The 27,577-nt window shown below is 57.8% G+C and overlaps 4 protein-coding genes across 17 annotated transcripts; 3 read left to right on the top strand and 1 right to left on the bottom strand.

Moving 5' to 3' along the window:
• Window positions 1-1,532: 1,532 nt before the first annotated feature.
• CA11 (carbonic anhydrase 11) lies at window positions 1,533-8,151 on the top strand (the record flags this gene model as incomplete). Of its 5 annotated transcripts, none has more annotated exons than XM_081217918.1 (9): window positions 1,533-2,085; window positions 2,173-2,247; window positions 2,978-3,120; window positions 4,895-5,080; window positions 5,312-5,407; window positions 5,564-5,636; window positions 5,741-5,895; window positions 6,153-6,318; window positions 8,060-8,151. In XM_081217918.1, exons 1-9 carry the CDS (start codon window positions 2,019-2,021, stop codon window positions 8,149-8,151), a joined length of 1,053 nt encoding a protein of 350 aa, XP_081074044.1. In that variant the 5' UTR covers window positions 1,533-2,018. The 5 variants fall into 5 exon arrangements, with proteins under 5 accessions (XP_081074044.1, XP_081074041.1, XP_081074045.1 ...); XM_081217915.1 differs by lacking the exon at window positions 8,060-8,151 and adding an exon at window positions 7,571-8,032; XM_081217919.1 differs by lacking the exon at window positions 8,060-8,151 and adding an exon at window positions 7,071-7,564.
• A 60-nt stretch (window positions 8,152-8,211) lies between these two features.
• On the top strand, window positions 8,212-13,516 carry DBP (D-box binding PAR bZIP transcription factor; the record flags this gene model as incomplete). Of its 2 annotated transcripts, XM_081217920.1 has the most annotated exons (4): window positions 8,212-8,350; window positions 9,222-9,632; window positions 11,251-11,462; window positions 13,052-13,516. In XM_081217920.1, the coding sequence occupies 4 exons, from the start codon at window positions 8,212-8,214 to the stop codon at window positions 13,265-13,267; spliced, it is 978 nt and encodes a 325-aa protein (XP_081074046.1). In that variant the 3' UTR covers window positions 13,268-13,516. The 2 variants fall into 2 exon arrangements, with proteins under 2 accessions (XP_081074046.1, XP_081074047.1); XM_081217921.1 differs by lacking the exons at window positions 8,212-8,350; window positions 9,222-9,632 and adding an exon at window positions 10,190-10,243.
• Window positions 13,517-13,734: 218 nt separating this feature from the next.
• On the bottom strand, window positions 13,735-22,021 carry SPHK2 (sphingosine kinase 2). 9 transcript variants are annotated; one of them, XM_081217909.1, is made up of 8 exons: window positions 21,789-22,021; window positions 21,451-21,580; window positions 20,761-20,907; window positions 17,224-17,698; window positions 16,238-16,387; window positions 16,027-16,121; window positions 15,820-15,935; window positions 13,735-15,411 (listed from the first exon to the last, which is right to left on the bottom strand). In XM_081217909.1, the coding sequence occupies exons 4-8, from the start codon at window positions 17,627-17,629 to the stop codon at window positions 14,319-14,321; spliced, it is 1,860 nt and encodes a 619-aa protein (XP_081074035.1). In that variant the 5' UTR covers window positions 17,630-17,698; window positions 20,761-20,907; window positions 21,451-21,580; window positions 21,789-22,021; the 3' UTR covers window positions 13,735-14,318. The 9 variants fall into 9 exon arrangements, with proteins under 9 accessions (XP_081074035.1, XP_081074033.1, XP_081074034.1 ...); XM_081217907.1 differs by lacking the exon at window positions 21,451-21,580; XM_081217908.1 differs by lacking the exons at window positions 21,451-21,580; window positions 21,789-22,021 and adding an exon at window positions 21,675-21,756.
• A 91-nt stretch (window positions 22,022-22,112) lies between these two features.
• On the top strand, window positions 22,113-26,169 carry RPL18 (ribosomal protein L18). Its single transcript, XM_081217922.1, has 7 exons — window positions 22,113-22,205; window positions 23,404-23,490; window positions 23,870-23,977; window positions 24,510-24,608; window positions 25,145-25,268; window positions 25,430-25,499; window positions 26,052-26,169. Exons 1-7 carry the CDS (start codon window positions 22,203-22,205, stop codon window positions 26,125-26,127), a joined length of 567 nt encoding a protein of 188 aa, XP_081074048.1. The 5' UTR covers window positions 22,113-22,202; the 3' UTR covers window positions 26,128-26,169.
• The last annotated feature ends 1,408 nt before the right edge of the window (window positions 26,170-27,577 follow it).

Raw genomic sequence — 27,577 nt, 5'->3', positions numbered from 1 at the left:
GAGCCACCCAACTAAACTGCTCCAAAATTCCTACCCCTCAGAAACCATGAGATAATAAATATTTGTAGCTTTAAGCCACTGAGTTTTAAGATAATTTGTTATGTGACAAGGGATAATGAATATACCTTTTTTTCTCGTGTTTTCTCTGTCTCTCTGCACTTCTGACTCTCGGGGGTGTCTCCATCTCCCTCCATCACAGGTCCTTGAATGTCCATCTCCAATTCTCTATCCCTGAATGCCTCTGTGTTTCTGAATCCTCTTTAGTCTCATCCTTCATGTCAGCTGACCTGTTTCTGGGACTCTTTCCCCCTATCTGGGTCTCTCTGTCTCTGTCCATCTGTCTCTGTTCATACCTCTTTCTCTGCATGAGTGCGTCTCTTTATAGATGTGCATGTGTGTCTGCCTCGTTCTCTGTCTCCTCCTCTCTCTGCCCCTTGCTCTGGGTGTGTGATTCTCTGTCGCTCTGTCTTTAGATCTCTTTTTCTGTTTCTGTCTCTCCCCACACACCTCCTGCCTGGCATCTTGCTCTTCCATCTTTAACCTGGTATGTGGGACTCTCTCTCTCCTCTCTCTCTCTCTCTAGGTCTCTCTGCTTCTATCTCCAAGTTCGTGTGTCTACATCTGTCTCTCTGTGGGTCTCTGTATCTCTTTCTCTGCCTCCATCTGCATCTGTCTCCTTTTGCATTTTTTTCCCTGTCATTCTGGGGGGGTCTCCCTCTCTCTGTATCTCTCTCTCTTCTCGGTGTGTATTTGTTTCTGTATCTTCATTCAATGTATGTAAGTCTCTCTGTCTCTCTCTCTCTCCTGCCGCCGCCACCCCCCCCCCAGCAACCCCCCAACAGCCCCAGCCTCCCCTCTCATCTCTACCCTGCATCTCCCTCCACCACGGCTCTCCGTACCCATCTCAGGCTCCCCTTCCCTTCCCAAACCTCCTCCACTCTTCGCTGACCTCACCTCTGCTCTCTCTTCTCTGCCTTCCCGGCTCCTCCAGCCTCTCTCTCCCTCTCCAAGTCTCTGCCTCCCCCTCCTGGTCAGCCGCCCACATCGCGCGCCAGTCTCCCAGGGGATCCCCCAGCCGGGTTAAGGGAGCCCCTGGAGGAGGCTGGAGTGATGCATTGGGCGGGGGGCTGCAGGCACTGCAGGCTCCCACCTGGGTCCCCGCGAGCTGGGAGACGGCGGATCCTCCGGGGCCAGCGGCCCTGAGCGGGAAGACATCCGAGGACTCTCCCAGCTCCACCTTAAACGCCCCCCTTCCCCCTTCTGCGGAGGATGGAAACTGCAGGCTCTTGGGCCCCAGGTGTCCGGGCCACCCCCGCCCCCATGGCCCCAGCGCGGCCGGGAGCTGGGGACCATCCCCCCAACGACCCCTCCATCCTGCCCCTGGGGCACCCCCCCCACACACACCCATGCCAGCCCGAGGAGGAGGGTTCTCTGCTGTGAGAGCTCCCCCCAGCCCCAAACAACGACAGAAAAATTAAATAACAGCAAGAGAGAGAAGAGAGGGAGGGGGAGGAGGGAGGAAGGGAGGAGAGAGGAGAGAGAGACGGAGAAACAGAAGAGGCAGGAGAGGAGGAGGTGGGGAGAGGGAGAGGAGCTGGAGGCCGAGAGGGAGCGAGGGAGGAGGAGAAGGAGGGGAGAGAAGCGGGATGGAGGTATGGAGTTAGGTGGCTTGCGAGAGCGTAATGAAGAGGGGGGTGTGGATTAGAAACCCAGAGGTAACCCGAGGGAGAAGCAGAAGGCAGAGAGAGGAGTAGGAAGATCGGGAGGTAGAGGGAGAAGGAGGCTTCGGGAAAAGAGGAGAGGAAGGGGAGGCATAGAGAGGGAGGAGAGGAGAGCGGAGCAGGGGCGTGGGGGCCTCTCAGTCCCCGGCTGCCTCAGTAACTGGGGAACTGGGACTCCCTGTGGGTAGGAGAGGAAGGCTGGAAGTCCGGAGGGGTCGGGGTTCCACAAAGAGAGGAAGAAGCTGAGAGAGGGCGGGCCAGGGCATTGGGAAGGGGTCGCCCCGAGGCCTCCCGGGGATGGGGGGTGCAGCTCGTCTGAACGCCCCTCGAGCGCTGCTACTCTGGGCCGCACTGGGGGCGGCAGGTAAGGCCTGGGGGGTTGGGGCAGAAGCCCCTGACTGGGGTGGGGGAGGGGTGCCAAGGAGAGGGGTTCAGGCTGCTCTCTCTCCAGCTCACATCGGACCCGCACCTGACCCCGAGGACTGGTGGAGCTACAAGGATAATCTCCAGGGAAACTTCGTGCCAGGTGCAGCCAGGGCGGGGACCCAGGAGTCTGGGCTGCCGGGCGCTTTCTTCCTGAGACCCAGCCCCCTCCCCCCAAGAAGCAGAAGTCCCATCCCCTTCCTCCCTCCCTCGGGAGACCCAGCTTCTGAACCCGAGGGGCTCAGCATGGGACATTATACATTAGCATTGCAAGTAGTGAGTGGGAGGGAGTGGAAGGTAAGGGAGCTTGGGGCTGGAGAAGTGCGTGTGTGTTTCCTGGGAAAGAGGCAGGTAGGTCCTGGCTCCTACTGAGAACCAGAGGTTCAGTGGCCCCGTTGCCCACCTCGTCCAGCCCTCTCTTGCAATTCCTTCTCCCCATTACATTCATTATCCGGCTGTGGGACGAGACCAAAAGAACTACAATTCCCATGGGCTCTGGGGTAGGCAGGCACTGGATGGGTAGGCTGGCAGTCTCAGGGCCTGCTGGGAGTTGTAGTTCCTCCCCCAATGACAATTTAAGATAGGTTCGATCAAAGAGACTTGGAGGTGTTGGGGGGCGGGGCGGTCCTTAGGAAACTCCTCTAAGATTCTTTTAGGACCCAGGATTCTGGATCCCAGCCCCCTCCTCCCTCAAAGCCAGGAGTCCAGATTCCCAGCGCTTCGTCTCCTGGGATCCAAGGAGTCCAGACCACAGCCTTCCCAGCAGATCCCAGCCTTGGGATCCAGTCCATATTTCTGACTCCCTTTCCTCCCTGCCCCACTCCTGCTCCCAGGGCCTCCCTTCTGGGGCCTGGTGAACGCAGCCTGGAGTCTGTGTGCTGTGGGGAAGCGACAGAGCCCCGTGGATGTGGAGCTGAAGAGGGTCCTTTATGACCCCTTTCTGCCCCCGCTGCGACTCAGCACTGGGGGAGAGAAGGTAAGGGGCCTGGAGGGCGGGGTTACCGAATCCACTGGGGCTGGGCCTGAGTGGAGGTGGGGGGTAGGGCTTTCAGTTGGGACGCTAGCCTTGGGGAAGGAGGCCTACAACACAATGGGTGGAGAGGAGGCTACTTACACTCCACAGTGGATCACCAATTGTTCCCTCCTCAAACATGGCTCCTGGTCTTCCCATCTCTTAGAATCAGTGTTAAAACAGACTCAGTGTGCCAGGCACTGTTTTCAAACTTGATAAATCCTCTAATTTTCACAACAACCCCATGAAATAGGTACAGTTATTATCCTTATCTTATGGATGTGGAAACTCAGGCACAGAGAGGTTAAGTTACTTACCTGAGGTCAAACAGCTACAGAGTGTCAGGGCTGGGATTCAAACCTAGGCAGTGTGGTCCCAGAATCCATGCTCTTGCCTGCTTTGCAATACCATTTCTTTCTTTTTTTTTTTTTTTTTGGCCGCGCCCCGCGGCACGTGGGATCTTGCTTCCCCGACCAGGGATCGAACCTGCACCCCCTGCACTGGAAGCACAGAGTCTTAACCACTGGACCACCAGGGAAGTCCCACAATACCATTTCTTATAAGAGGTGGCACTACCTTTCACTCAGCCAAAAGTCTCAGAGCTATTTCCCATCCCATTTCCTCCCTCACTCCCATTTCCCATCCATGTCCTTTCTAGTCTCCTTGCTAAACAGCATTTCACTTCTTGTCCCTCTACTGCTCCCACCATCATCTTGCACCTGGACTGGTGCCATAGCCTCCTTGCTGGCCTGCTTCTCTGCCTCCTGCAATCCTTTCTCCATCCCACTGCTAGAGAGACGTTTAAAAACACAGACCAGATCATACCACTCTCTCCTACTCAAAACTCTTCTATTAGGACAAGTAATAATAGCACACACTTATACGGTACTTAGCATGTGCCTGGCACTGTGCCAAGTGTGTTATATACATTCAGTTATTTAAATAAAAATACAAAATACCCCATCATTGCCCACAAGGCTGTGCACCATCTGGCTCCCATCACCACTCTCTCCTTTGCTCACTGGGCTCTGGTCCCACTGGCTTCTTCACTGTCACTAAAATAGGCCATCTCAGGGCTTTGCACTGACTGTTCTCCTTTCTGGAATGCCATTCTCCCTGCTCCTTGCAACTAACCCCTCCTTATCCTTCAGGTCTCCATTCAAATGTCACTTCCTCATGGAAGCCTTTCTTGACACCCCACTCCCATCCCAATCTATGGGTCGCCCTCCCCCATTTTTTGGCTGTGCTGCTTGCAGGATCTCAGTTCCCCGAGCAGGGATTGAACCCAAACCCTGGCACTGAAAGTGCAGAGTCCTAACCACTAGACTCCCAAGGAATTCCCTGGGTTTCCTATTATACTTTATCAGAACTCCCAGTTCTCCCCAGCGTGAGCACAGGATGTAATTAACTAAGCATTTACTTATATGATTCAGAATTTATTGTCTGTCTCTCCTCCACTGGAGCAGAAGCTCCATGAGGCCCAGAATTTTTGTCTACTTGCTCATTGCTCTCTTCCTGGCATCCATGGCACATAGTAGCAGCTCAATAAATATTTGTTAATTAAATTCACCACTATTGAGCACCTACCATGGACCAGCCCAGAGTCTGGAAAGACATTAGTGTTCAGACTATGCTGAATGATTAAATGTTTGTTGGCAGAGGGAAATGTACGAATGGAAAACAGTAGGGAAAAGGTCTTCTCTCTGCATCCCTATGAAGGCCTCCACCTCTCCCACAGCTCCGGGGAACCCTGTACAACACCGGTCGCCATGTCTCCTTCCTGCCTGCGCCCCGGCCTGTGGTCAATGTGTCTGGGGGGCCCCTCCTTTATAGCCACCGACTCAGTGAACTGCGGCTGCTATTTGGAGCGCGTGATGGAGCTGGCTCTGAACACCAGATCAACCACCAGGGTTTCTCTGCTGAGGTGATGCCTGCTAACCTCTGACCCTTGACCTTCACCCTGAGTCGACCCAATTCCTCCCACCTCACCCTCCTCTTAACGCCTCATCCCATCCTCCTCCACAGAACTACCCCCCCAACCCTGAACACTAATCCTTAACCTGACTTGGGACCCCAAAGGCCCAGAACTGCACCCATTGCCCATTCTGTCCCCCCTGTCTGCCAGGGGACCCCACTCTCTGTGCTCCCCTCGCAGGTGCAGCTCATCCACTTCAACCAAGAACTCTACGGGAACCTCAGCACCGCCTCCCGGGGCCCCAATGGCCTGGCCATTCTCAGCCTCTTTGTCAATGTGAGCCCAGGCAAGATTCGGAGGGAGGGAGGTGCTGGAACCTGGGGTCTGAGAAGAGGGAGGCTGGAAGGCCCAGACTCCAGGGTCCTAGGGGAGGAAGGGGTTGGGGGCTTGGACTTCCGGGTTCCTATCTCCTCACCTCATACCTCCACACAGGTGGCCGGTAGCTCAAACCCATTCCTTAGCCGCCTCCTTAACCGTGACACCATCACCCGCATCTCCTACAAGAGTAAGTCCCTGGGCATTGGAGGGTGGAGAGGGTGGGGGTGGGGTGTGCACATAGGGGAGTTGAGCAGGGGCACCCCTCTTCGCTCTGACCTGATATTCCCGCAGATGATGCCTACTTTCTTCAAGACCTGAGCCTGGAGCTCCTGTTCCCCGAATCCTTTGGCTTCATCACCTATCAGGGCTCTCTCAGCACCCCACCCTGCTCGGAGACTGTTACCTGGATCCTCATTGACAGGGCCCTAAATATCACCTCCCTCCAGGTGACCCTGGCAGCCCATTGCCCCCTCCCTGCCACCCCCAACCCGTTCCTTGGCCTGGGTGTCCCCTTGCCTCACCTACCCTCCTACCCCCGGTTGACAGGGAACTGGAAGGGATTCGAGAATCTGACAACCCTGGAGCGTCTGGTGGGGGCCGAGCAAGACCCCGCCCACCCGCTCTCGGGGGCGGGGCTTCCTGCGTGACGCCACCAGATCCATTCATTATTCACTCCCAGTTTCCCACCCCCCTTCCACGGCAGATGCACTCCCTGAGACTCCTGAGCCAGAATCCTCCGTCCCAGATCTTCCAGAGCCTCAGCGGTAACGGCCGGCCCCTGCAGCCCTTGGCCCACAGGGCCTTGAGGGGCAACAGGGACCCCCGGCACCCCGAGAGGCGCTGCCGAGGCCCCAACTACCGCCTGCATGGTATGATCCAGTCTGCACCCCCTCCACGTCTTGGTCTAACCCGCCTATGTGTCTCCCCTTGGTGTCTCAATATGATACAGTCCTACCCCCCTCTGCTGCTCTGTATGATCCAGCTTCTTGAGCTCTCACTCGCTCTTTCTCCCTTCCCCCTTTGTGTCAAAGTGGTACAGCCCACCTCCCGGTCATTGACCATTGCTGGTCCATGATTTGTCTTCTTCGCTGCTTGCAACTTGGTGTATAACCCGAGCCCCCTGGTTTCCTTATGGTACGATCAAGTACTGGTCCGTGGTGCCTATTACTATGGCTTTCCGAAATGGTACAGCCCGAATCCTTTTCCCTGTTTTCATGTGGTACAACCCACCTCCCTTACTGAGGAACAGCATGGTACAATCCCCTTTCCCCCCACTGCCTCCTTGTGGTTCAGCCCAGTGATCTAACGTCTACCTCTCTGGCTTCTCAACATGGTACAGCCCATACCCCCCAACCATGAATACCTTCCCGTAGTTCCACCTAATGCTGAAACCGGATGTCCCTATTCCACCCTCCTGCTGCCTCCCTATGGTTCAGCCCAGTGCAGTATAACTGACCAGTTCCCCCAGCTTCTCAACCTGGTACATTCCGGTTCCCCCTTCGCAGCCCTCCCTGTGGTAGAGCCCCGGGCGGCCCCCCCCATCCCCGCCCCCTGCATGCTCCCTTCAGGGTCCATCCTATCGTGCCCTAAACTAACGCCCCCCACCCGTGTCATCTTACAGTGGATGGTACCCCCCATGGTCGCTGAGACTCCCCATCGAGGATTGCGCCTGCCTTTCCCAAGCCTCCCCACAAGGGGAGGGGAGTCACCCCCAAAACAAAGCTATTAAAGGGACAGAATACTTCCTGTATCTCAGTGGTCTGATTCTAGGGGCGGCGAGGAAATATTTGGGTATTAAAGAATAGCAGCCTTCTTCTAGAAACCAATCTCCCTCTTCCTAAACCCCACTACTCGGTTTTTTGGCTTCCCGTTTCCCCAGTCATGTGGATTCGCGGCTCCTTTAAGCGGCTCTTCTCCCCTCCCACCCCTTTACCCACCCTCCCAGTCAGGCAGCACGCGCAAAGCCATGTGCTTCCCCCTTCCGTCTGCCTCATTGGCCCAAACTGGGTCACGGTCCCGCCCCCAGTGCCGTCTCCCATTGGGTGAATGTAGGTCAGGGTCCCGCCTCCCTCCAAAAGGCAAGGTAACTTCACGCACTGAGACCCTCTCTCGCACTCCCAGGACTTGGCGGATCCAGGGGTCCCATTGGCTGTGCGTCTCGAGGGGTCAAGACGCCATTGGCCCGCGCTTTCAGCCGGAGGGAGGCACGCGGCTGGGGTGCAAGGCCGGAGTCGGGCGGGGGCCGAGAGGAGGGGTGCGCTCTGTGGCGTCGGGTGTTTTGGTTTGGCTTTTTTTTTTTTTTTTTTCCGCGAAAGAAGTTTGCTTTGGCCACGCCTCAAGGCAGCCGCCTCCTCCTGCCCTCTCCCCGGCCCTCCGCGCACACCTCTTGGTGCAGATTGCAAAGCTCCTTGCTTGGAGAGGGCTGCAGATTTTGCAAGAGCCAGGCTCACCCACCTTGTAGAAGGAGCGCCTTGTGTCCCCTTGAACCCTCGGTTGCAAAGAGCCGGCTGCCTGATTTGATCAGCCCCTCACCCAGACTGTATGGTCTCCTGGGACCCTCTTGAGTTGCACGTTTCTGCACCGAGGACTGCAAATCCCCGTCGTTCCTAGGATTTGCAGTGTTCTGGATACTGGAGGCTTGCAAGCTACGCTCGCCCGCCCCTGGGCAGACACTCGCTCGAACCACAGGAGTGTGCTGCTGACTGGCAAGCCAGCTGTTCGCCTCTCCATGAACCCGTGAGCCTGCGGGCAGGTGCCGGGCGATGGCGCGGCCCGTGAGCGACAGGACTCCGGCCCCCCTGCTGCTGGGCAGCCCGACCGGGGCCCCCCCTGGCGGGGGAGCGCTGCTTGGGCTGCGGAGCCTTCTGCAGGGGACCAGCAAGCCCAAAGAGCCAGCCAGCTGTGAGTTCTAGCCCCCATCTCGCCCAACTCAGACACCCTGCTCCCTTAGTGCCGGGAGGGTCCACAGCTACCTCCTACGTGCCAAGAGCCCATCCTCCCAACCTTTATCTACCCAAATATTGTACTTAGGTGTTTAGGCCCCTAGATCCCTCAGCACCCAGGACCCAAAAGTACCGGTTCTCATGCCTGTCCACTCCCAGGACTCAAGACTCTAGGCCCCAGCCCCCTCTTCCTTTTGGTTCCGAGAGTCTGGACCCCTGGGGTCCAGGGAGAAGGGAGGGGGGGTGTGTCGGATGCTCACACGGTTGTTACACGGGCTTGGGCGGGGCCTCCTGGGGTCACATGGAGTCTAGGGATGAGGAATGTGCCCCAGGAATAGAGCCCCTTCCTGCCCCTTAGAGTGTGGGGGCAGGGAGGAGGGGGTACAGTGAGCAGAGAGTGGGGGGGTTGTAGATTACAGAGGAATTAACAGAGCTGTCATTTTTTAAATCTCTCCTGCCCAACCCTCCACCTACCTCTGTCTGAACTTCCATCCCCCTTCTGTGTCTCTATCCCTTCCTGGGTCTCTGTCCCCATCTCTCTCTTTGCGTCCCTGTCATCCCCTCTTCCTGAGTCTCTCTTCCTCTCTATCCCTTTCTCGGTCCGCCGCCCCCGTCTCTGTCTTTTCTCTCTGGGTCTCTCTCCCTCTCTGAGCCTCTGTCCCCTCCTCTCTCTGGGTCTTTGCCCTCCCTCCCGGGTCCCCCCCCCTCTGGATCTCTGCGGTGTGGGGCTCCATCCCCTCGTTCCTCGTGTCTCTCTCCTCTCGGAGTCGCTTCTTCATCTCCGTCTTTCTCCTCCTCCCCACCCTGCCCGCTCTTTCCCTGGCCCGCAGGTCTGCTGAAGGAAAAGGAGCGCAAGGCGGCCCCGCCGGCAGCCACGGTCCCCGGGCCGGGCCTGGAGCCAGCGGGACCGGCGGATGCTTCAGCTGGGGCGGTAGTGGGCGGCGGGTCCCCACGGGGACGCCCGGGGGCTGCGCCCGGCCCGGGTCTGTTGGCGCCGCTACTGTGGGAGCGGACGCTGCCGTTCGGCGACGTGGAGTACGTGGACCTGGACGCCTTCCTGCTGGAGCATGGGCTCCCTCCCAGCCCGCCGCCCCCCGGCGGCCCGTCGCCAGCGCCCTCGCCCGTGCGCACACCTGCACCCTCCCCGGGGCCCGGCTCCTGCGGCTCGGCTTCCCCTCGCTCCTCGCCCGGGCACGCCCCCGCCCGGGCTGCCCTCGGGGCCGCCGGCGGCCACCGCGCAGGTGCGACGGCTGGGGCGGGACAGGGCCCTGGTTGGGCGGGGCTTGGACTCCAGAGGGCGGGGCTGTGAGAATCTGGGGGTCAGGACGGTGGGACTGGGGCTGCATGCCCGAATTCCGGGTCCCCTAATCGGGAGATGTCGGGAGAGGAGTCCGGATTCTGTGTCCCCTAATGGGTCAGGGACTGTGTATCCTGGATCTATAGGAGATGAGGGACTTGGGACCCCAAGTTCCAGGAAGCCTGCCCAGTGGTGAGGTCGTGTGAATTTTTACGTGGGACGTGAGGACAAAGGCTCTGGATACTCGAGGAGTAGGGATTGGGATCCCAGAACACTGGAGTTATTTACTGGGGAGTGGACTGCACCCCAGAATCTGGACCCGGAAGCGGTGGAACTGGGGTAGGACCGGAAATCCTAGGCCCTCTACGAGGGAGGAAGACGAGGAGCGGACACAGACTTCTGTTTCCCCAGGACAAAAGGGACTGGCAGCCCTGCCTCCTCGGCCCCACCCCCCAGTGGAGAGGGTCTGGCACCCCGGGTCCCGGCATCCTTCAGAAGGGACCTTCATCCTGGGTCTTCCATTGGGGCAAGGACCGAGCTTTCTATATTCCTGTGGTAGGGGCTTGGGGTCCCAGAATCGTGTATATCCTAGTGGCGAGGACGTTTGGAGCCTGAGAATATCGAGGGGGTCGGTTCTCGAGTGTTCCCTAGAGAGCAGAGGGGTCTGGATCCTTGGCGCTTGAGAGGTTCGAGCTGGGAGACCCCAGGGAGCAAGAGGGAAGGTGTGCTCCCTCTGGCACCTTGGGGTAGCCAGGGCGGACTGCAGGTCGGGGATTCCTGGACATACCTGCTCCTGGTCCGACCTCCGGGCAGGACCAGGGCCCTCCCCTTCCCAGTCGCACATTCCCGCGCCACGTGAGTCCTCTCCTCCCTCCTCCGTGCTTCGTGCTTCGCGCACGCGCGGTCACGCGGGAGGGGGCGGGACTGGGGAACAGGAGGGCGCCCGTGGCGGCAGGGGGGCGGGGCGGGAAAGCAGGCGCCAGCACGTGACTCGGCCCTGAACCTGTGTCCTCAATTGGCCCCAGCTGGCTCTCTCTTAAAGGTACAGGCCGCTCTTACGCTTGAACCAACCTGGAACCTCAGAGCCCTGTATGCTTCTTGTCCCTAACTCTTTGGACTTATTAGCTCTTAAGGAGCTAACTTGAGGTCTTTTCGGTGCATTAAATTCCTTTTCCCTGAACAGCCGGGGGTCTAGGCTTTGGTTGGGGATTCAGTTAAGAAGGGTAGGACTATAGGGAAGGAAGCTAACACTGTAACTCTGAAGTCCTGAGGTTTTAGAAGCAATAATTCAGGTTCCTGTGCTACTTAGGGCAAGTCACGTATGATTGGGCCTCAGTTTTCCTGTGTGTAAAAGTGGAGCTGGTTTCATGATTTCTAAGCATCTTTGTGGCTTAAGGAACCTTCATATTTTATATTAGGGAGGTTGATCCCTGGCGGGCTTTATGTTAAACCCCATAAGGGCCTTCCTTGTGGTGGATATGATACCTGAGCAGGGGGTAGCCTCTGGGAACCCCCTCCCCAAAATAAATACGCACTCAGGCGGCACATTCTATTTCCCCAAGGCCTGACCTCTCGGGATACACCCAGCCCTGTGGACCCAGACACGGTGGAGGTGCTGATGACCTTCGAACCTGACCCAGCTGATTTAGCCCTGTCAAGCATTCCCGGCCATGAGACCTTTGACCCTCGGAGACATCGCTTCTCAGAGGAGGAACTTAAGCCCCAGCCAATCATGAAGAAGGCGCGGAAGATCCAGGTGCCAGAGGAGCAGAAGGTGAGCATTGCTGGGTGTAGGACACAGGCTTCGTGGGTGCTGGCTCCACGGCCAGGGGTGGCCCTCTCTTTAGTCAGACCTGGGTTTCTCACTTGGGATTAGCTCTCCCATTCTCCTAACCTACAGCCAAGGACCAGTCCTCCTTGGCCAGGGGCTGCACAGGGACAGAGGTTTGGGCTTGAGATTTGTGAAAAACCATATCACTGTGGGATTCAGACTCAGCCGGCACTGCTGGGACCAGTTTTACAGGCTTGGAGCTTCTCCTATCGGTTGGACCCAACACCCTCATTGGGGCAGGCTTCAGGCTCTACCAGGCCCAGTTGCTAAGGATAGCATCCTTTAGGAATGTGATATCAGCTTGTTTCTTCTGAGCAGCCAACTAGGCAGGGGTTGGTCCTTTAATCTCTGATCTGGGGCATCCTTCAGGGCAATTGCATCTGCCTAGGATGAAGACTTTGCCAGCCCCTCTAGGCCTTGTTTTCTGGACTTACTGTTAAGAGGCCTCAGGTTCTCATTAGCGGCCAGGGCCACATTCTGATTTGGGGTGCTTTGGGCAGTGACTGCATCTCTCTAGCATTCTGTCTTTGTCAGTTCTGGGTTCTTCCCTAACAAGAAGTACCTGGGTTTGTCTCACAAGACTTTGGCATGTCCTTGTGTAAGACACAACTACTTGAAGCAGTGAGTACTGGCCTGTAAACCAAATCTAGACCAGTGGTTTCTCTTGCGATGAAGCCCTGTTGCTAGGGAGTGGGTTTACCCTAGCAAGCAGGGACTAGGCTTTAATGAAATGGGGATGGAGGGGCATCTTCCAGAGCTCTGGGTGGTCCTTGTACTAAGGAGTGGTCCTCCTCCACAGCCAAATTCCAGGACTGGAGAACTCTAAACATAATGGTGTGGGGAGGTCTCAGGATAGACCCCTTTGCAACCAGGGACTGTTGGGGAGGAGGCAGCTCCCTGGCCTCTATTCAAAGCCAGTGGGTCAGAGACTGGCCGTGGTCATTGGGACCACTTACACCTCACTTTTGTTTGCTGAGGAGGGGTGAGGTTGCCTTGGCAGCAAGGTCAAAAGAGCCCAGCTCTGAGAGGATTTTATGGGACACCAAACCCCATCACTAGGGAACCTAGGCTTTCCTTAGCAACCAGGATCTGGAAAGGTGATGTATAGGGCAGTGCTTTTCAATGGGAGAAGTCTTCAGACCCTGAAGGTCTTGTTGCTAGGGAACAAGAATCCTTAGCAAACCAGGAGCTAACTGCAGGCCTTTTGTCAAGTGAGAAGAGCTTGGGCCTGCTCTGCACAGTGGAGACTTGAAGCTCAGTTGCTTGGGGTGGGAGGCTATCTCACGCCTTAGCTGTTGCTAGGGGCCTGCTGTGCATAGCAACCGGGGCCCTAGAAGGCCAGACCCTTGGGTACCCATTCAGGGGAGATCGGGTATCCTTTAGGCCCCACTGCTGGGTGAGAAGCAGCCCGGGGTGTGGTGGGGAGGTTTCTTAGGTGCACTCTGGTTCTTGAAGTCAGAAGCAAAGCTGTTCCTCCCTTCTCTCGCTGGGCCGGGGCCCCTCTGGACCTCAGTGCTTTCCCACCCATCCAGGACGAGAAGTATTGGAGCCGGCGATACAAGAATAACGAGGCAGCCAAGCGGTCCCGCGACGCCCGGAGGCTCAAGGAGAACCAGATATCAGTGCGGGCGGCCTTCCTGGAGAAGGAGAACGCCCTGCTACGGCAGGAGGTGGTGGCCGTGCGCCAGGAGCTGTCCCACTACCGCGCCGTGCTGTCCCGCTACCAGGCCCAGCACGGAGCCCTGTGAGGCCGCCCCCCACCCCAACGGGCGGAGCGCTCCTCCGCCTCGCTCAGACTTGCGCCCTGACACCCTTTTCCCTCCCCGCCCTGTGGCCCACGGGCCGGCCAGCTGGGTGCCCCAGGGATGTGATGATGCAGATAAATACATTTATATTTTTAAGAAAAAGTGAGCCTCCCCGCTCCCTCGCGGGGGCGGGGAAGGTCCTCAGTGTGTGCCCCCCGGCACGTCGGGGACCCCATCCTCCCACCGCCTCCGTTAACACGATCCTGAATAAATCTTGAGAACCCCAGAGCCAGCTGTCGTGGGGGAGGAGGCAGCTCCCTGGCCCCAGTTCAAGGCCAGCGGGTCACGCTGGCCGCAGTCCATGGGCAGGTCTGGGCTTCGGTCCATAAAAGGCAGGAGCTGCTGGAAGTGCCTAGAGTCTGTTCCCTCCCACGGGCTGCTGGATGGAGGAAGGGGCGAGGGCCTGAGAGGAATGAAGCCACTACCTTTATTGCATAGACCTTTTCAATTGCTTTGAAGATTGGGGCTGGGGGACGCACAGAAGACAGAGGAAACGAACTTCCCCGCCCCCACCCACGCGGGGGAGGGACATTAGTGCAAATCGGAGCGCCGCCCGGGGAACTTGCCCCTCCTGGGCTGATTGGCCAGCTTGGTGGAGGCACCGGAGTAGACGGGGCCGGTTATCTAAGGCCTCCCCAGCCCGTACATTCCAGGTCACGTCACTGGACTACGCGTTAAGACAGGCTCCGCCCTCAGCCGACCTGGCTTTCTACGAGCCGTTCTCGAGGGTCTGGAGTGAACCCACCCTCGTTGATCAGGCACTACCCTTGGGGCGAGCCCACTTCTCCGTGACCGTCAGGACCCCAACCCCCGGAATTCGGGACATCCTCCAGCATCACCTCTGGTCCCCTAGGGTAGGGCGCAATCCTGAGACCAGGCAGGACCACTGTAGCCTCCGCCCTGACTCTAGCAGCCACGCCACGCCCCCTAGCTCAGGCTCCGCCCCCTCAGGAATGTAAGCCCCGCTCCGGGAGAGCTCCAAGCTTGGTTGGAGTTAAGGCTCCCGCCCAGGGCAGCCTGAAGGCCCCGTGAGCAGAGTACCGAGGCCGGGATGCACCTGCGCCTGCAATGGCCCATACTCCACCTGCTCCCCGTCCACCGTGAGCACGCCGCGGGGCGTGAGCGGCTCAAGGCGGAAGGCACGAGCCGCAGCGTAGCCCAGCTGCGGACAGCCCAGGCTGAAGTGGCTACCGCGCTCCATGGCCAGAAACAGGCGCAGGAGCGCCGCCCGTGAGATGCCACCGCGCACCCAGCACAGGTGCACCAGGCCGTCGTCAAAGCGCGCGTGGGGCGCTGCCACTAGGTCAGCCCCCAGGTGACTGGGTGAGATGGCCAAAATAAGCACAAAGTCCCCCTCCACTGTCACCCAGCCTGGGGGTAGTGGAGTGCCTAGAGGAGGGAGCAGGTGGTCAGGTGGGCCCCCAGCAGAGATGGCTACCCGGGCATCAGGCGTGGGAGGTGGGAGCCCAGAGGATACTGGTATTTCTGAGGCCCCCTCGGTGATGGGTGAGAGTTGAGCTGCCTTGGGGGAGCCAGGGGGCGAGGGCAGCAGTGGGTCTGGGGACAGTGGAGCATCCCCGGCCCCACCCCAGTCCCCGGCCAGCTCTGGACCCCCACCGTTGAGGGACAGGATGGGCAGGGGTTCAGGTGAGCCAGGGGAGGTCAGGGCAGGCTGAGGCAGGGGCAGGGGCAGGTCAGACACTGAGCGGTGCAGGGGTGAGTGGGCCACGGGCGGGGCTGGGCCGGGGGCTAGGGTCAGCTCTGACTTGGCACGTGGCAGGCCATGGGCAGAGGCGGGTGAGGCGGACTCCACCGTGGCAGGGAGGTAGGAGAGGCGGCCGCGGTAGGTGTGCAGTGTGGCGAGGCCCAGGACCGTGCCCAGCGTGAAGCGAGCACTGCCCAGGGCCCTGAAGCGCTCGCTCTGGATGTCCACATCTGACACAAAGCCCCAGGCCACAGACAGGAAGGAGAAACAGCGGGAGCCGGAGGCCAGAGTGACGGAGAGCAGGTCCAGTGGGTGGCTGCCACCCCGGCAGAGCAGCAAGGAGCAGTTGAGCAGCAGGTCAATGCCCAGGGCCGGCTCAAACCTTCACAGTCAGACATGGACAGATACGGTAGGAAAGAGCAAACAGGCCAGGTGAGATACACAGTGCCAGGTGGGGAGGAGAAACACACAGATGGGTGGGGCAGCAGACAATGGGGAGAGGAGGCCGGGCATGTCCCGGGGCCTGCCCGCAGCCATTTGGCCACCTCCAGACGGACTCTTCTTACTGAGCCAGGTTCCCTGTCAGTTCTTTCATTCCATAAGCATTCACTGAGTGCCTCCTGTGTGCCAGGCACAGTTCTAGGCACTAGGGAGACAGCTAGGAACAAGACAGGCAAAAATGTCTGGGGGCTGTGGGGAGCGTCCCTCAGCCAGACTGATCTGGCTGAGGGGAAGATGTGGCACAGATGTGCCAGGTCCCCGTTATCCCAGGAGGGCTCCTCCCACCTACCCCCCGTGCTGGTTCACGGCTCCTGCCAGCGCGTTGCCTGAGCCACAGGGGAGGATGCCCACGGGGGTCTTCACGGCCTCTTCCCAGTCGGGGCGTTCTAGGAGTCCATTCAGGACCTGGAGGGTGGGCGACCAGACACCTGCGTGTTGGCCCTGGCCTCCGCAGTCCCCCAGGGCTCAGGCTTGGGGCAGGGTGGTCCTACCCTACCTCATACAGCAGCCCATCTCCAGAGACGGTGACGATGCCATCCCACTCGCTCAGGCTCAAGCCCTGGACCAGCTCCCGGGCGTGGTTATGTCGTTCTAAGGTGGGGAACCAGGAAGTGAGGCAGGCTGTTCCACCCCTGACCCACCACCACTTCCCAGGACTCAGGAGTCCTAGCCCCCAGCTCCCGCCTCCATCATGACACTGCCCTTACCTGTCTGGATGAGGTTGAAGGACAGCCCCGCTTCAGAGATCATGGGCAGCACATGGTTCTTACACCACTGCCAGGCCAGGCCCCGCCCCCCAAAGGGATTGACCAATAGGAGCAATCGGGGAGGCCTCGGCAGAAGGTCGGGGGTGATTTCTGCAGAGAGAGGAGAAGGAGTCTACATAGGTCAGGGCACCAAGCCCCTCACCTCAGAAACAGTAACTGCAAATAGCCTCCAGTGGAGGTGGTGGAGGGCTGGCATCAAAACCTGCTGGGAGTTGAAAGTTTTTTCTCCCTGGCCTCACCAGCTCAGGCCCAGGTGTACAGCCCGCCCCTCTCCCAGGTGCTGAGACAAAGGCAGGGATCCGGTGTCTAATCCCAGTGCCCTTTGGACTCACGGGTGGGAGGAGAGCTGTAGTTTCCACCTTCGACACCCCCAAACACCTGGAACCCAGGAACAGTTTACTCCACTGTGCGGGCCTCACCCCCAGCCAGCCAGGACCAAGGAAGGCCCACCAGCTGGGGACCCTGGAACCTTTACCTTCCTGTGCCAACTGAGTACCCTAGGTGGGGGCCTCTGCCTGAAAGCCTCCTCTGAATCCCCACAGCTGGATTAGATGCCATCTCTGGGTTCCTGAGACGCCCCAGGGGACCTCTGCGAGTGCCTGTCATCCAGGGTGGTGACTGAGCATGTCTCACTCGGCTGCTCTCACCAGCCCGGGAGCCTCTGACTCATCTGTGGTCAGGACCCATGGAAGGGGGGAGGGGAAGGAGACAGAAATCTCGTGAGAGCAACAGACACAAATCCTCCTCTGCCTGGGATTTTGCCTTCTGTGCCCATCCCTGTCTGTGCATCACTCTTTCAGTATGAACCCAGAGAGACACATCACACAGACAGACACACAGAAAAGTAGAGACAGAGATGCCCACAGAGGGAGATCTGTGGAGACACCAAGGTGGCCTTAGGACAGAGAGGCCGCCCAGTGCCTCACCCCCGTCCCCAGGTAGTGGCAGTCCGCGGAGCAGACACGTGAGGGCAGTGGCCCAGCGCTGGGCCTCAGCACGGTTCTCCTCGTAGGTGGCCGCCCCGTCGGCCCGGAAGGTGCGTGCAGCTCTGCGCCGGCCCCCACGCCGGCCCCTCGGGTAGGTGTAGATGCAGAAGTAGGCTGCTGAGTCCGAGGGGCTTCGGCTCCGCAGGGTGCAGCAGCCTGAGACCTCAGCCAGCAGGACCAGGCCACCCCGGGGCCGGGCTTCAGGCTTTGGCCGCAGCCGTTGTACGTGCAGGGCTTGTGGTGTGAGAGTGAGGGCAAAGCGAGAGCCTCGGGCTGGGTAGGAGCCAAACTCGCCATGCAGGAGTGGGGTGCTGGGGGTCAATGGCGGTGGCGGTGGGGGGGCCATGGCCTTGACCCTGTCCAGGGCGCTCCTAGGCCTGTGGCCCCAGCTCCAGCTCAGCTCCTGCTCTGGCCTCTGTGGGGAGGAAGGAGGGTAGGAGTCAGAGTCCAGGACCCCCATGGTGGGCAGAGGGAAGCAGGGGCAGGGCCTGTGGATAAGAGGAGACAATGAGGGATGCTGACAGGCAAGGTGGGAGCACCAGAGACAGGCCCAGACAAAGTGTGGGAAGACTGAGGGCACAGGGCAGAGGTCAGATGGACAGGAAGGCCAGCATCCTGGAGGGTCCACACCCAGGCATGCAAATATTCATTCCTTTATTCCCCAAATAATTATTCAGTACTATATGCCAATCATGGTGCCAGGCCCAGCAAACAGATTAGGGAATAAAACAGACAAAAATCCCTGCCTTCGTGGAGTTTATATTCTAATCGGAAGACAGGAAAACAAGATAGACATAAAATACATATCGTGTTGGATGACGATTAAGGACTTTGGAGAAAAATAATGCAAAGGAGAGAGATCAGGATGGTGGAGACATATAAATAGACATAGAAAGATAGAGAAAAACACAACACAACACACACACAGTCAACTCCAGATGGAGAAAGTAACAAGGAAGAGGCACTCAGACACAAAGAAAAAGGTCTGAGAGCCAGAGAAACACTGAGAGGAGACAAACAGCTTCAGTGAGATGAAACCTAGTATAATGAAAGATACTTAGAGAGCAGAGTGAGAATTTAGGGGCTCCAGACGCCCTCTGAGAGTCAGACAACAGAGTTAGGAGAGAAAGAGCAGACAGGAGAGGCAAGAGGTAGGGGATGTAGTAGCTGGAGAAACTGAGAAAGGGGTGTGACATGGAGCAACTAAGGGGTCAGAGAGGTAGAGGAGCCACATGCAGGCACCTGCAAGGGACAGGAGCCAAGAGCTGGACCTCAAGCACTGACCTGAGTGTCTGGCCGCCTGCTCTCCAGGGAGAGAGTGGGAGCTGGGCCTGAGGTCCCCTCCCCCTGCCCTCTGCCCAGTTTCTGCCTCCTCCTTCCAGCTCACCTTTGTTCCCCACTGCCCCGCCCACCCAGTCACCTATCAGTCCTGCGCCTCACCTTCCCCAGGCTCAGAACTGCCCCAGACACACCCCCATCTGTGGACTCACTCTCAGGAGCCACCTCTGCCCCCTACCCTGGGCAGCTCTTCAAGCCCCACCCCTAAACTTGCATTGACTCCCCCACACACACACTTAGAGCCCCAGATCTCCCCCAGTCCTGGGGCCTGCGTCTCGGTCCCTAGGTCCCCAGGTCTCTGGCCTGGTCTCCATTCTCTCCACCCTCTATGTACCCCAGACCAGGGCCTGGGTCTCCATCCATAGGTCCCCCCAATCCATAAGCCTGAGTCTCTGTCTGCGGTTCCCCGGGTCCCGGCCCTCCATCCCCACCCCATTTCCAGAACCCAGTTCCAGACCTGGGTTTTCATTCCCGGATCCCTCAGTCCTGGTTCTGGTTCTCCATCTCCATCCCACACCCCTAGTACCCAAGTCCCGGGCCTGCGTATCTGTTCCTCTTGCTCCCTCAGTCGTCCTGACTCGGGTCCCTGTCCCGACACCCCAGACCCTCCTCACACGCCGGATCCTCGTCCAGGCGGCCACTCAAGTCAGCACCAACTGCCCCCATCAGACCCAGGGGTGGGGGGAGGGTGTGCATCCGCTCAGCCAATGGCCGCGCGGCCGGCCTAAGTTGCACCAATAAGAGCGTGCGGGGGCGGGGCCAGCAGACTAGCGAGCTTGGCGCAGGGGCCTGCCGCGGGAGAGTGGGAGAACTGGGCGGGGTATCGCGCTTCGCGAGATCAGCCGCCATTGTAGGTGAGGGCACACACGCAGCAGAGGCGGCGGCTTCACGGAAACACGGCCAGAGCCCCTGTCGCCATCTTTATTGAGGGCAAGTGGGCCTCTCCCATCCTTTGACTTTATAAAGAGAAGGGGCAAGGGGGAGAAGGTCTTTAACTGCAGATAGAGGATGACCCTAACACAGATAACAAAGACCCAGAGATATGCAAAAACAGTAAAAGGAAACAATGAACCAGAGTCAGAGGCAATAAGGGACCTGAAGACAGAGTGTTGTCTCTTTTTCAGACAGTTACAGAGAGTCAGAGAGACAGACATAAAGAAAAGCAGAGATACAAACAAAGAGACAAAGACAATGGAATTAAGAATGTGCAAGGTGGGCTTTCCTGGTGGCGCAGTGGTTAAGAATCCGCCTGCCAATGCAGGGGATATGCGTTCGAGCCCCCGGTCTAGGAAGATTCCACATGCCTCGCGGCAACTAGAGAAACCCACGCAACGAAGACCCAACGCAGCCAAAAATAATAAATAAATAAAATAAATAATAGATTTTAAAAAATGTGCAAAGTAAGGACATAAGAAAACCCAGAAAATGATGGACACAGCGAGACATGGGGACAGACACTTTCAGAATGAAAACCAGGGAGGAGAGGCTCATTCATTCACAAACTATTTACCTTGGGCAAAAGCTAGCGTGGGGGCAGCATGACATAAATATCTGCCCAGTGAATGACCCAGTTACATGGTAAGACAGAGACTCAGGAGAGAGACTGGGAGTATCTGAGAGAGACCTCTAGGTCAGGGGTGAGGGACAGAGAGAAAGTTAGAGGCTGAGAGGAACTGAAGCCAAGAGACAGAAAGCAAATATGTTGACAGAGATACAGAGAGGCAAAGACACGATGAAATTGAAAGAAATCAAGGCTAGAATAATATCAGGTGACCTAGAAACAGAATTGTAGAGACAAAGACACATGCTGAAGGAGACAGGGACTAAGCTCGCTAGAAAAAGATAAATGGAGGATGAAGTTCATTTATTGCCAATCAATGTACCTCGTGTTCAACTGAGAACAGCAACAGCACCAGATAACATGTACCAAAAAATAACCCAGAGAGAGAGAGGGACAGAAACCCAGAAAGATGGAGAGACAGGGAAACACAGTGCGTGTGCTTAGGGCTCCAGGGGAAAGAAAGACAGATACAGTAATCAAAGAGGCTGGGACTCAAAGACCAAGGAACAGGGACAAGGAGGAGAGAAGGAAACTGTGTTCCACCGTATGGTGATCTGGACTTTCATATGGACCCTTACCTGGTCCTGCTGCTCCTCTGCATCAAGGTGTCCATTCACCTGCAGGCCCTCTGCTGTGGTATCACATCAGTAAGACCCTGGCCCTGGGTCGGAGGCCATGGGAAGGTGGTATGGACAAGGAGTCGGGCCTCATGGTGCAGGCCTGGCCTGTAGGAGCATGAAGGGCAGAGGAAAGGAGGCCAAGCTAGCAGTGCTGCAGGGCTTCCATGAAAACAAGTGGACAAGTCAGCTTCATCACTGCCCCAACCAGTCCATCTGGTCCCATCCAGTAAAGGCTAATAACAGCAATAGACGCCCCTTTTTGCAGATAAGGAAAGTAAGGCACAGAGAAGTTACACGACTTGCCCCAAATCACAGAGAGGTTGCCCAAGGTCACACCATTAGTAAGTAGCAAAGCCAAGAAATGAATTCGGTTACAGATGGTATCACCATCTTTCTGTCTCTTCTCCTCCTTGTATCTCCACGTTCCCTCTCTTTCTAGGTCTTCTAACTCCCCAGGTCACCATTTCGCCACCCTTGGTCTCTCTCCACTCCCCTTCTGGGTCTCCATTCCTCCTCCTCTTTGAATCTCTGTCTCCCTCTCTCTGAGTCTCTCCTCCCCTCTCTTTCAGGAGTTTTTTGCTCATCCCTCTCTCCACCCCATCCCCCAAGCCCCGGGGGCCTCAGCTTGCCTCCTCTGTGCTCCAGTACCTTGCACGATCCCTCAAACCGAACCCGCTGGGCCACTCGAATCTCTCGGCTGGGAAAAGCAGCCTCCAGATGGCAGGGGCTGAGTAGGGTTCAGGGAAGGGCCATCTGGGGGCAGAGGGAGAAGCTGAACCTAAAAGGTGGAAATACAGAATGCCATAGACTGGGCTGCAGCAAGAAGATCTCGGGTTAGACCTCAAGTAAGACTTCCCGAGCTGCGGCCGCACCTGGGAAGCGCAGCACGAGATAAGGCAGATGTGAGCCTGACAAGGAAACGCCCAAAGCCTGAGGTCAGAGGTTTCCCGAGGTCCCGACTAGCCCCGCCAGCCCCGCCTCCTCACCTCCAATACTCGGCCCTCTAGGTCCTCCGGGAGCCACAGAGAGGTCTTCGGCGTCGGGCCAGAGCGTCACCGCACGACGCGTCTTCCTATCTCCGCGCGACATCTCTCTGGCTCCGAGATCCTCTTCTGCCGGAAGACTATCAAGAACAGGGACTGGATAGGGCCAGAGAGGCCTCCGACGTGCTGGCCCTTCCCTCCTTGGCGTAGCGATTGTTCCCCTTTAGATGTTCCTCCACCCAATTCCGGAATCGCCCATCTAGCTGGTCATCCGACTCACCATAGAGAGACACGAGTCAAGGTAGAGCGCCGCGTCGCGCCCTGTGACGTCACGTAGGCGCCACTCGCTGAAGGCTTTCCCCGCCCATCCTGGTTCTGTTCTCTCTTTCCGGACCTGGCTAAGGAGGAGGCGCCATCATGGTAAGCGCGTTTTGCGGCGTTCGGGGCTTGATCATCCGCTGCCATCCAACGCGGTCTCGCGCTGGGGACGTTCCAGAGTGAGGCAGGGGTTCCGGGGTGTTCGAAAGAGGCGACTCCCGCTGTGGGGAGCTATTTTGGGAGCCCGAAGACCAGGGATGGGCGTTCTCAACCTCCCGCCCCTCCCATAATCCTGTATTATAGGTCCCATCGAATAGATGACCAAGTTGAGGGGCAAGGAGGTTAAGTAATATGACCGGGGTCACAGTGCCAGTAAGTGGCGGAGCCAGGATTCGGGCACAGGCGCTGGTCCCACAGCCACTCTTGCCTGTGCTGTCCCCGGATCCGTCACTCCCCAGCCTGAAAAGCTGGGTTCTGGGGCAAGGTGGGGGGGTGTCAAGCGTCCGGTGCCCGGGTTTGGGGGCCAGGCAGGCTTCCGTTCGAGTCTCAATTCCCTACCCACCGTATCATCATTCCTGTGCCCAGAAAGCATCTGTTCATTGGAGACCCAGTAATTATGCCTCAGAGATGTGAGTTCGAGAAGAAATAAGTCAGAGGAAGTGCTCACCACGCGTCCCTGCGTACATTAAGTGCTGGATAAACGAGAACTATTAATAATTAGTAGTTCTTTATAACTCATGACACAGCCTGAAAACCTTGGAGGAAAGCAGGCAGGGGGTGTAGTGGTATTCGTTGGCTCCCTTCAGTTTTAGCACTACTGTGGGAAACTATACTTCATAAGGAGGTCGTTCTAGGGTTGGTCAGTGCAGAGTAAGTTCTAGAAAAAAGGGCCCTTTCCTTTATAAGAACTTGAAGTATGCCCTTGGTTTAAATGTTTTTGATAACGCTCCACGCATGGGAGCAAGGTTTGGGAGCTTCAATAATACTTACATTGTTGAAAAATACAGCTTCTAAAGAAGTAAAAACTTGGGTTAACGCGGCTGCTGTGTTAAGGTCTTTCACGGTGCTGTGTGTCATGTGTTGAAGGCTTTTTGTGTAGAATTAGGCTTCCCCCTCCTTTTTTTTTTTTTTTTTAAACAAAGTCACTTGAGGCCCAGGGAGTTTTAAGTATTTTCCCAGAGGGCTCCCAGTGGTGGTCTGGGATTTGTTGTCTCCGGAGACTGGGGCTTTAGCTGTTTCTTAGAGGTGAGGAGTCTGCCAGATCAGAGTTGGGTTCATGGTCTTCCCTTCACCCCTGCAGGGAGTTGACATCCGCCACAACAAGGACCGAAAGGTTCGACGCAAGGAGCCCAAGAGCCAGGACATCTACTTAAGGCTGTTGGTCAAGGTGAGGTTGGGGCCTAAGACCCCTAGGCAAGGCCACCCTGGAAATATCAATACGAGTTCTAGAGCCTCCATGCTGGTATTGGTCCTGGGCTCCGTGCAGGGGCCTTCAGGGCAGGCTTGAATCTCTGCTGCTTTCCCTTAGCTTCTTGAGATTCCAGTGTTTTCAGCCTCTGGGCTGGTTTAGCGCTGGGGAGTGGGGAGGGGGATTTTCTGGGTCCCTGGCCAGGAGGGACCTAGGCCAGCTCTCTCCCGTGGGCTTAACGGGATGGGGCAAAGCCCTAAGTCACTTCTTTGCCCCTTCGTTAGAAAGCTGGGAGGGAGGGAGGGTGGGGGGCAGGTGGGCTGCCCCGGGTTTCATTTTCGTTTTCCTTCCCCTCCAGCTGTACAGGTTTCTGGCCAGGCGAACCAACTCCACCTTCAATCAAGTTGTGCTGAAGAGGTTGTTCATGAGTCGCAGCAACCGGCCACCTCTTTCCCTTTCCCGGATGGTGAGGGGCTGAGGCGGAGGGCATAGCCAGCCTGGGGAGCGACTGGATCGTGTCTGGAGCTGGACTTCGGGTGGAAGGGCGGGCTTGGAGCTCTCTGGTAGCAGCCTGGCTATCAGCTGGCTTAACCTCATCCAGTGGTGGGTGCAGAGCTCTGACCCTATGATTGTAGCTGAATAGTGGGGGCATTGGACAGGCTTGGCCTCTTGGTCTCATTTTCCTTCTCATTGTGTGTGTCTGGGGGCGGGTTACGGCGGCTTTATGAGATCTTCCTGAGGTTTCAAGTTATAGAGCGTCTTCTGTGTTAGAAGCTTTCTGTAGGAGAGAACCATGGAAGAATCTGTATTTTCTTTGGAGATTTTCCCAGACTGGACCTGAGATTAGGCTTGTGCTAGCTTGAGAGGTGTGGCATGGGTAGGTTTAGCCCAAACGGGACACAACTCTTGGTCCTCGGGATGCCTGAATGGGTGGGATTGGATTTTACCACCAGAAGGGACTTGTTTAATGTGCATTTCATCCCCACCCCCACCCCCAGATTCGGAAGATGAAGCTTCCTGGCCGGGAAGGCAAAACGGCTGTGGTGGTGGGGACTATAACGGATGACGTTCGTATCCAGGAGGTTCCCAAACTGAAGGTGAGTGGGGAGGGGGCTCTGGAGCGTGTTGGGTGGGTCAAGGTGAGGTCCTGCGGACCTGGCTCAATTTCTCGTGGTGCCGGCAGGCTCATCTCACCTCTGGGTGAGGCAGGCATCGTGCCTGGGTTGAAGGGGGGGGGTTGTCCCTCACATTGTTGATGGCGGGTATCCCTGGACAAGCCCCTCCTGGGGCCCGGCTGATGGTGCTCGCTCTGGATCCAGGCAGCCAGAGTTCAGACCTGGATTTCTCTGCCACTTTGTTATCTCTGGACAAGGTCTTGGATTTCTTTGTGCCTCAGTTTCCTTACACGTAGTAGCTTCAGGTTGCGGTGTTAAGGGGGTTTCTAGAAGTAAAGTGGTAAGAATGGCTGTCGTGAACTCAGGAAGCTGCCTCCAGTAGTTGGTGGTGTTGGTGATCAGGCCGAGGAAGCAGCTAGGACTCCTCTGCTGGGCCTGGGTAGTGGACAGGAAGCCCCAGCAGTCCCTGGGTCGCCATCCAGGGGGCTCTGACCGTACCTGTCCTCTGTGTCCCCCAGGTGTGTGCTCTTCGAGTGAGCAGCCGCGCCCGGAGCCGCATCCTCAAGGCCGGGGGCAAGATCCTCACCTTCGACCAGTTGGCCCTGGACTCCCCCAAGGGCTGTGGCACTGTCCTCCTGTCTGGTGAGTGGTGCTTAGTGGCTTGAGGGGGGTAGGGGTGTGTGAGGGGTCTGTCATGAGCTGTGGGACTGCTAGCAGCCTTTACCTTCCCAGGCCTGGGAGGTCAGTGACACTCCCACCCCACCCCAGATCAGCCTGAGCCACTGCTTCCTTCCCTTCCCCAGGTCCGCGCAAGGGCCGAGAGGTGTACAGGCATTTCGGCAAGGCCCCAGGAACCCCGCATAGCCACACCAAGTGAGTATACCTAGCCCTGGACCCCAGCCTGCAGGTCTAGGCCTTGCCACGCTTTCAGATGCTTCTGTTTCTCCCACTAGTCCAGCCTCAGGTCTCTCTGGAATCCCCCCACCCTCTTACCGCTTTTCCTTCAAGACTGCCTCAAGTTCTGTTCCTCCGGGTGTTGAGCTCCCTGCACAGCCAGCACCACAGATGCAGGCTTCCCAGGGCCTGTCCACGTCTCTGGTGGGGCCTGCGTTCTGTCCAGCGCTGGGGCGCCCAGGCGGATGGCCCCAGGGCCTAGTGCAGGTGCTTCTGCAGCCACTCCTGCCAGTTTTGCTTCCTGCGCTGCCAGGCTTTTCCGGTAGCGGACTTGGTGTCACCACTGATGCTGCTTGGGTTGAGTGAGGCCCCCTTCTGGGGTCCCTGTGCTTCTCTGTTAGAGCAAAAGCAGCTCTCCTCTGAGCTCCCAGCCAGCAAGCCGGCCCTGACAGCCGGTGGCGGTGGCGGTGGCGTCCTCCCTCACTTGTCTGTAACGTGTGCCTCTTCTCACCCTCCCTTCTCTCCCTGCAGACCCTACGTACGCTCCAAGGGCCGGAAGTTCGAGCGCGCCAGAGGCCGAAGGGCCAGCCGTGGCTACAAGAACTAACCCCAGATCCTACCTTGTTATTAAAAAGATTTTGGATGCTAATGGCCTTTTGTGTATTATTGGGGAACGGGGTGGGGGGAGGGAGAGGGTCGGAACCGGCGGTGAGAATGCCTTTGTTTTGGGGAGTGTTTGCCACGCCCCTTTCTGGGGAGACCAGCCTTTGGAATGAGCCCCTTCCGCTGTGCTGGGGGACGGAGCCTACCGTCCCAGGTGTGCGTGGTGACTGCCCTAAGCCTGTTGGCGCCCTAGGACCTCGCTGCACCTTTGGGACCCCGCGGCCTTCTAAGGCCGAAGCCCCACCTCTTTCCCAGGTGTGTGGTGTTGACGCGCCTGCTCTTAAAGGAACTGCGCTCCCCTCCCGGATCTCTGTGCTCGGGATGGCAGGCGGGGCTTGGACCGGGAAGTATAAATGGGGCGGGCCGCCGTGGGGGAGGGGGTGCGTGGGAATAGGTGATGCGCTCCCCCTCCCCCGAAACCTGAGTCAGGCCGGCTGCCAGTCCCTGGGCGAAGCCCGTTGAGTGTGTTCCTGGTGCTGGGACCTTACTGTCCTCTGCCTCTAGGGGCCTGTGTCAGCCCTACCCCTGTGTTTGCACAAGGGGCTGGGTTCCCCGGATCCCAGGAAGAAACCCGGCGGATAAGGCGAGGTGGCCGAAAGAGCCGCAGAAATAAAAGGAGGTCTCCAGGCTCTTGATCCGACTGTTCTCTGTAAAGGCAAGAGGAGGACGGGTAGGGGTTGGAGACCTGGACGCAATGGGGGAGTCTGGGGAGGGCAGGAGGGAGAGGGAGTGGCCTGGCTTTATTCCCCTTCCTTCTCTTTGCAGGGTTGGTCGCTGCGGACTGGAGGAAGGGAGCAGACTGGGTGCTGGGATTGGAAGGAGGGCTGCTTGTTGCAGGGATCAGGGGTCCACTCACCAGAGGCAGGGTCAGGATCCTCAAAGGAGCAGCTTGGGAGGGAGAGACGCAGGGTGTTCCTTGTCCAGGAATAAGTGGATGGTCCGACAGCAGGAGATAGTGGGATTAAGGCAGAAATCCAGGCTGGAGTCAGCATTGATTAGAGGACAGCCAGAAACAACCCGGTGGCCCAGGAGACAGGCAGGGGCAGCAGTCTGAGGAACTGTGGCTAGTGAGTCGGCCCCTCAATCTAGATGGGCTGGTTCCATGATAATCAAACCCCCTGTAGAGGGCATCCACCACTGCAGCAGCCTGAGTGGGTGTGAATGCTCAGGGGGCAGAGTCCTCAACCGGCAGAGGAGACAGACCTAGTTCCCCAGCTGGGGAAGGTGATGCCGAGGTTTAGGGCTGGAGTGCATTCTTCCAAGGCTGAGAGGGGAGATTCAAAGAGAAGGCTTCCGGGATGGTCAGCCAGTGAGAGCTGGTGAGCCAGCCAGCTGGTTGTCGGGAGAAACCGGTTCTAACGGAGCCAGCCGGGTGCCCCACTGGGCGGTCAGAT

This window comes from Mesoplodon bidens (assembly GCF_964165515.1).
Source record: "Mesoplodon bidens genome assembly, chromosome: 18".
In the NCBI taxonomy this organism is placed as follows: Eukaryota; Metazoa; Chordata; class Mammalia; order Artiodactyla; family Ziphiidae; genus Mesoplodon; species Mesoplodon bidens.
This window is presented reverse-complemented; position numbering and strand designations above follow the sequence as displayed.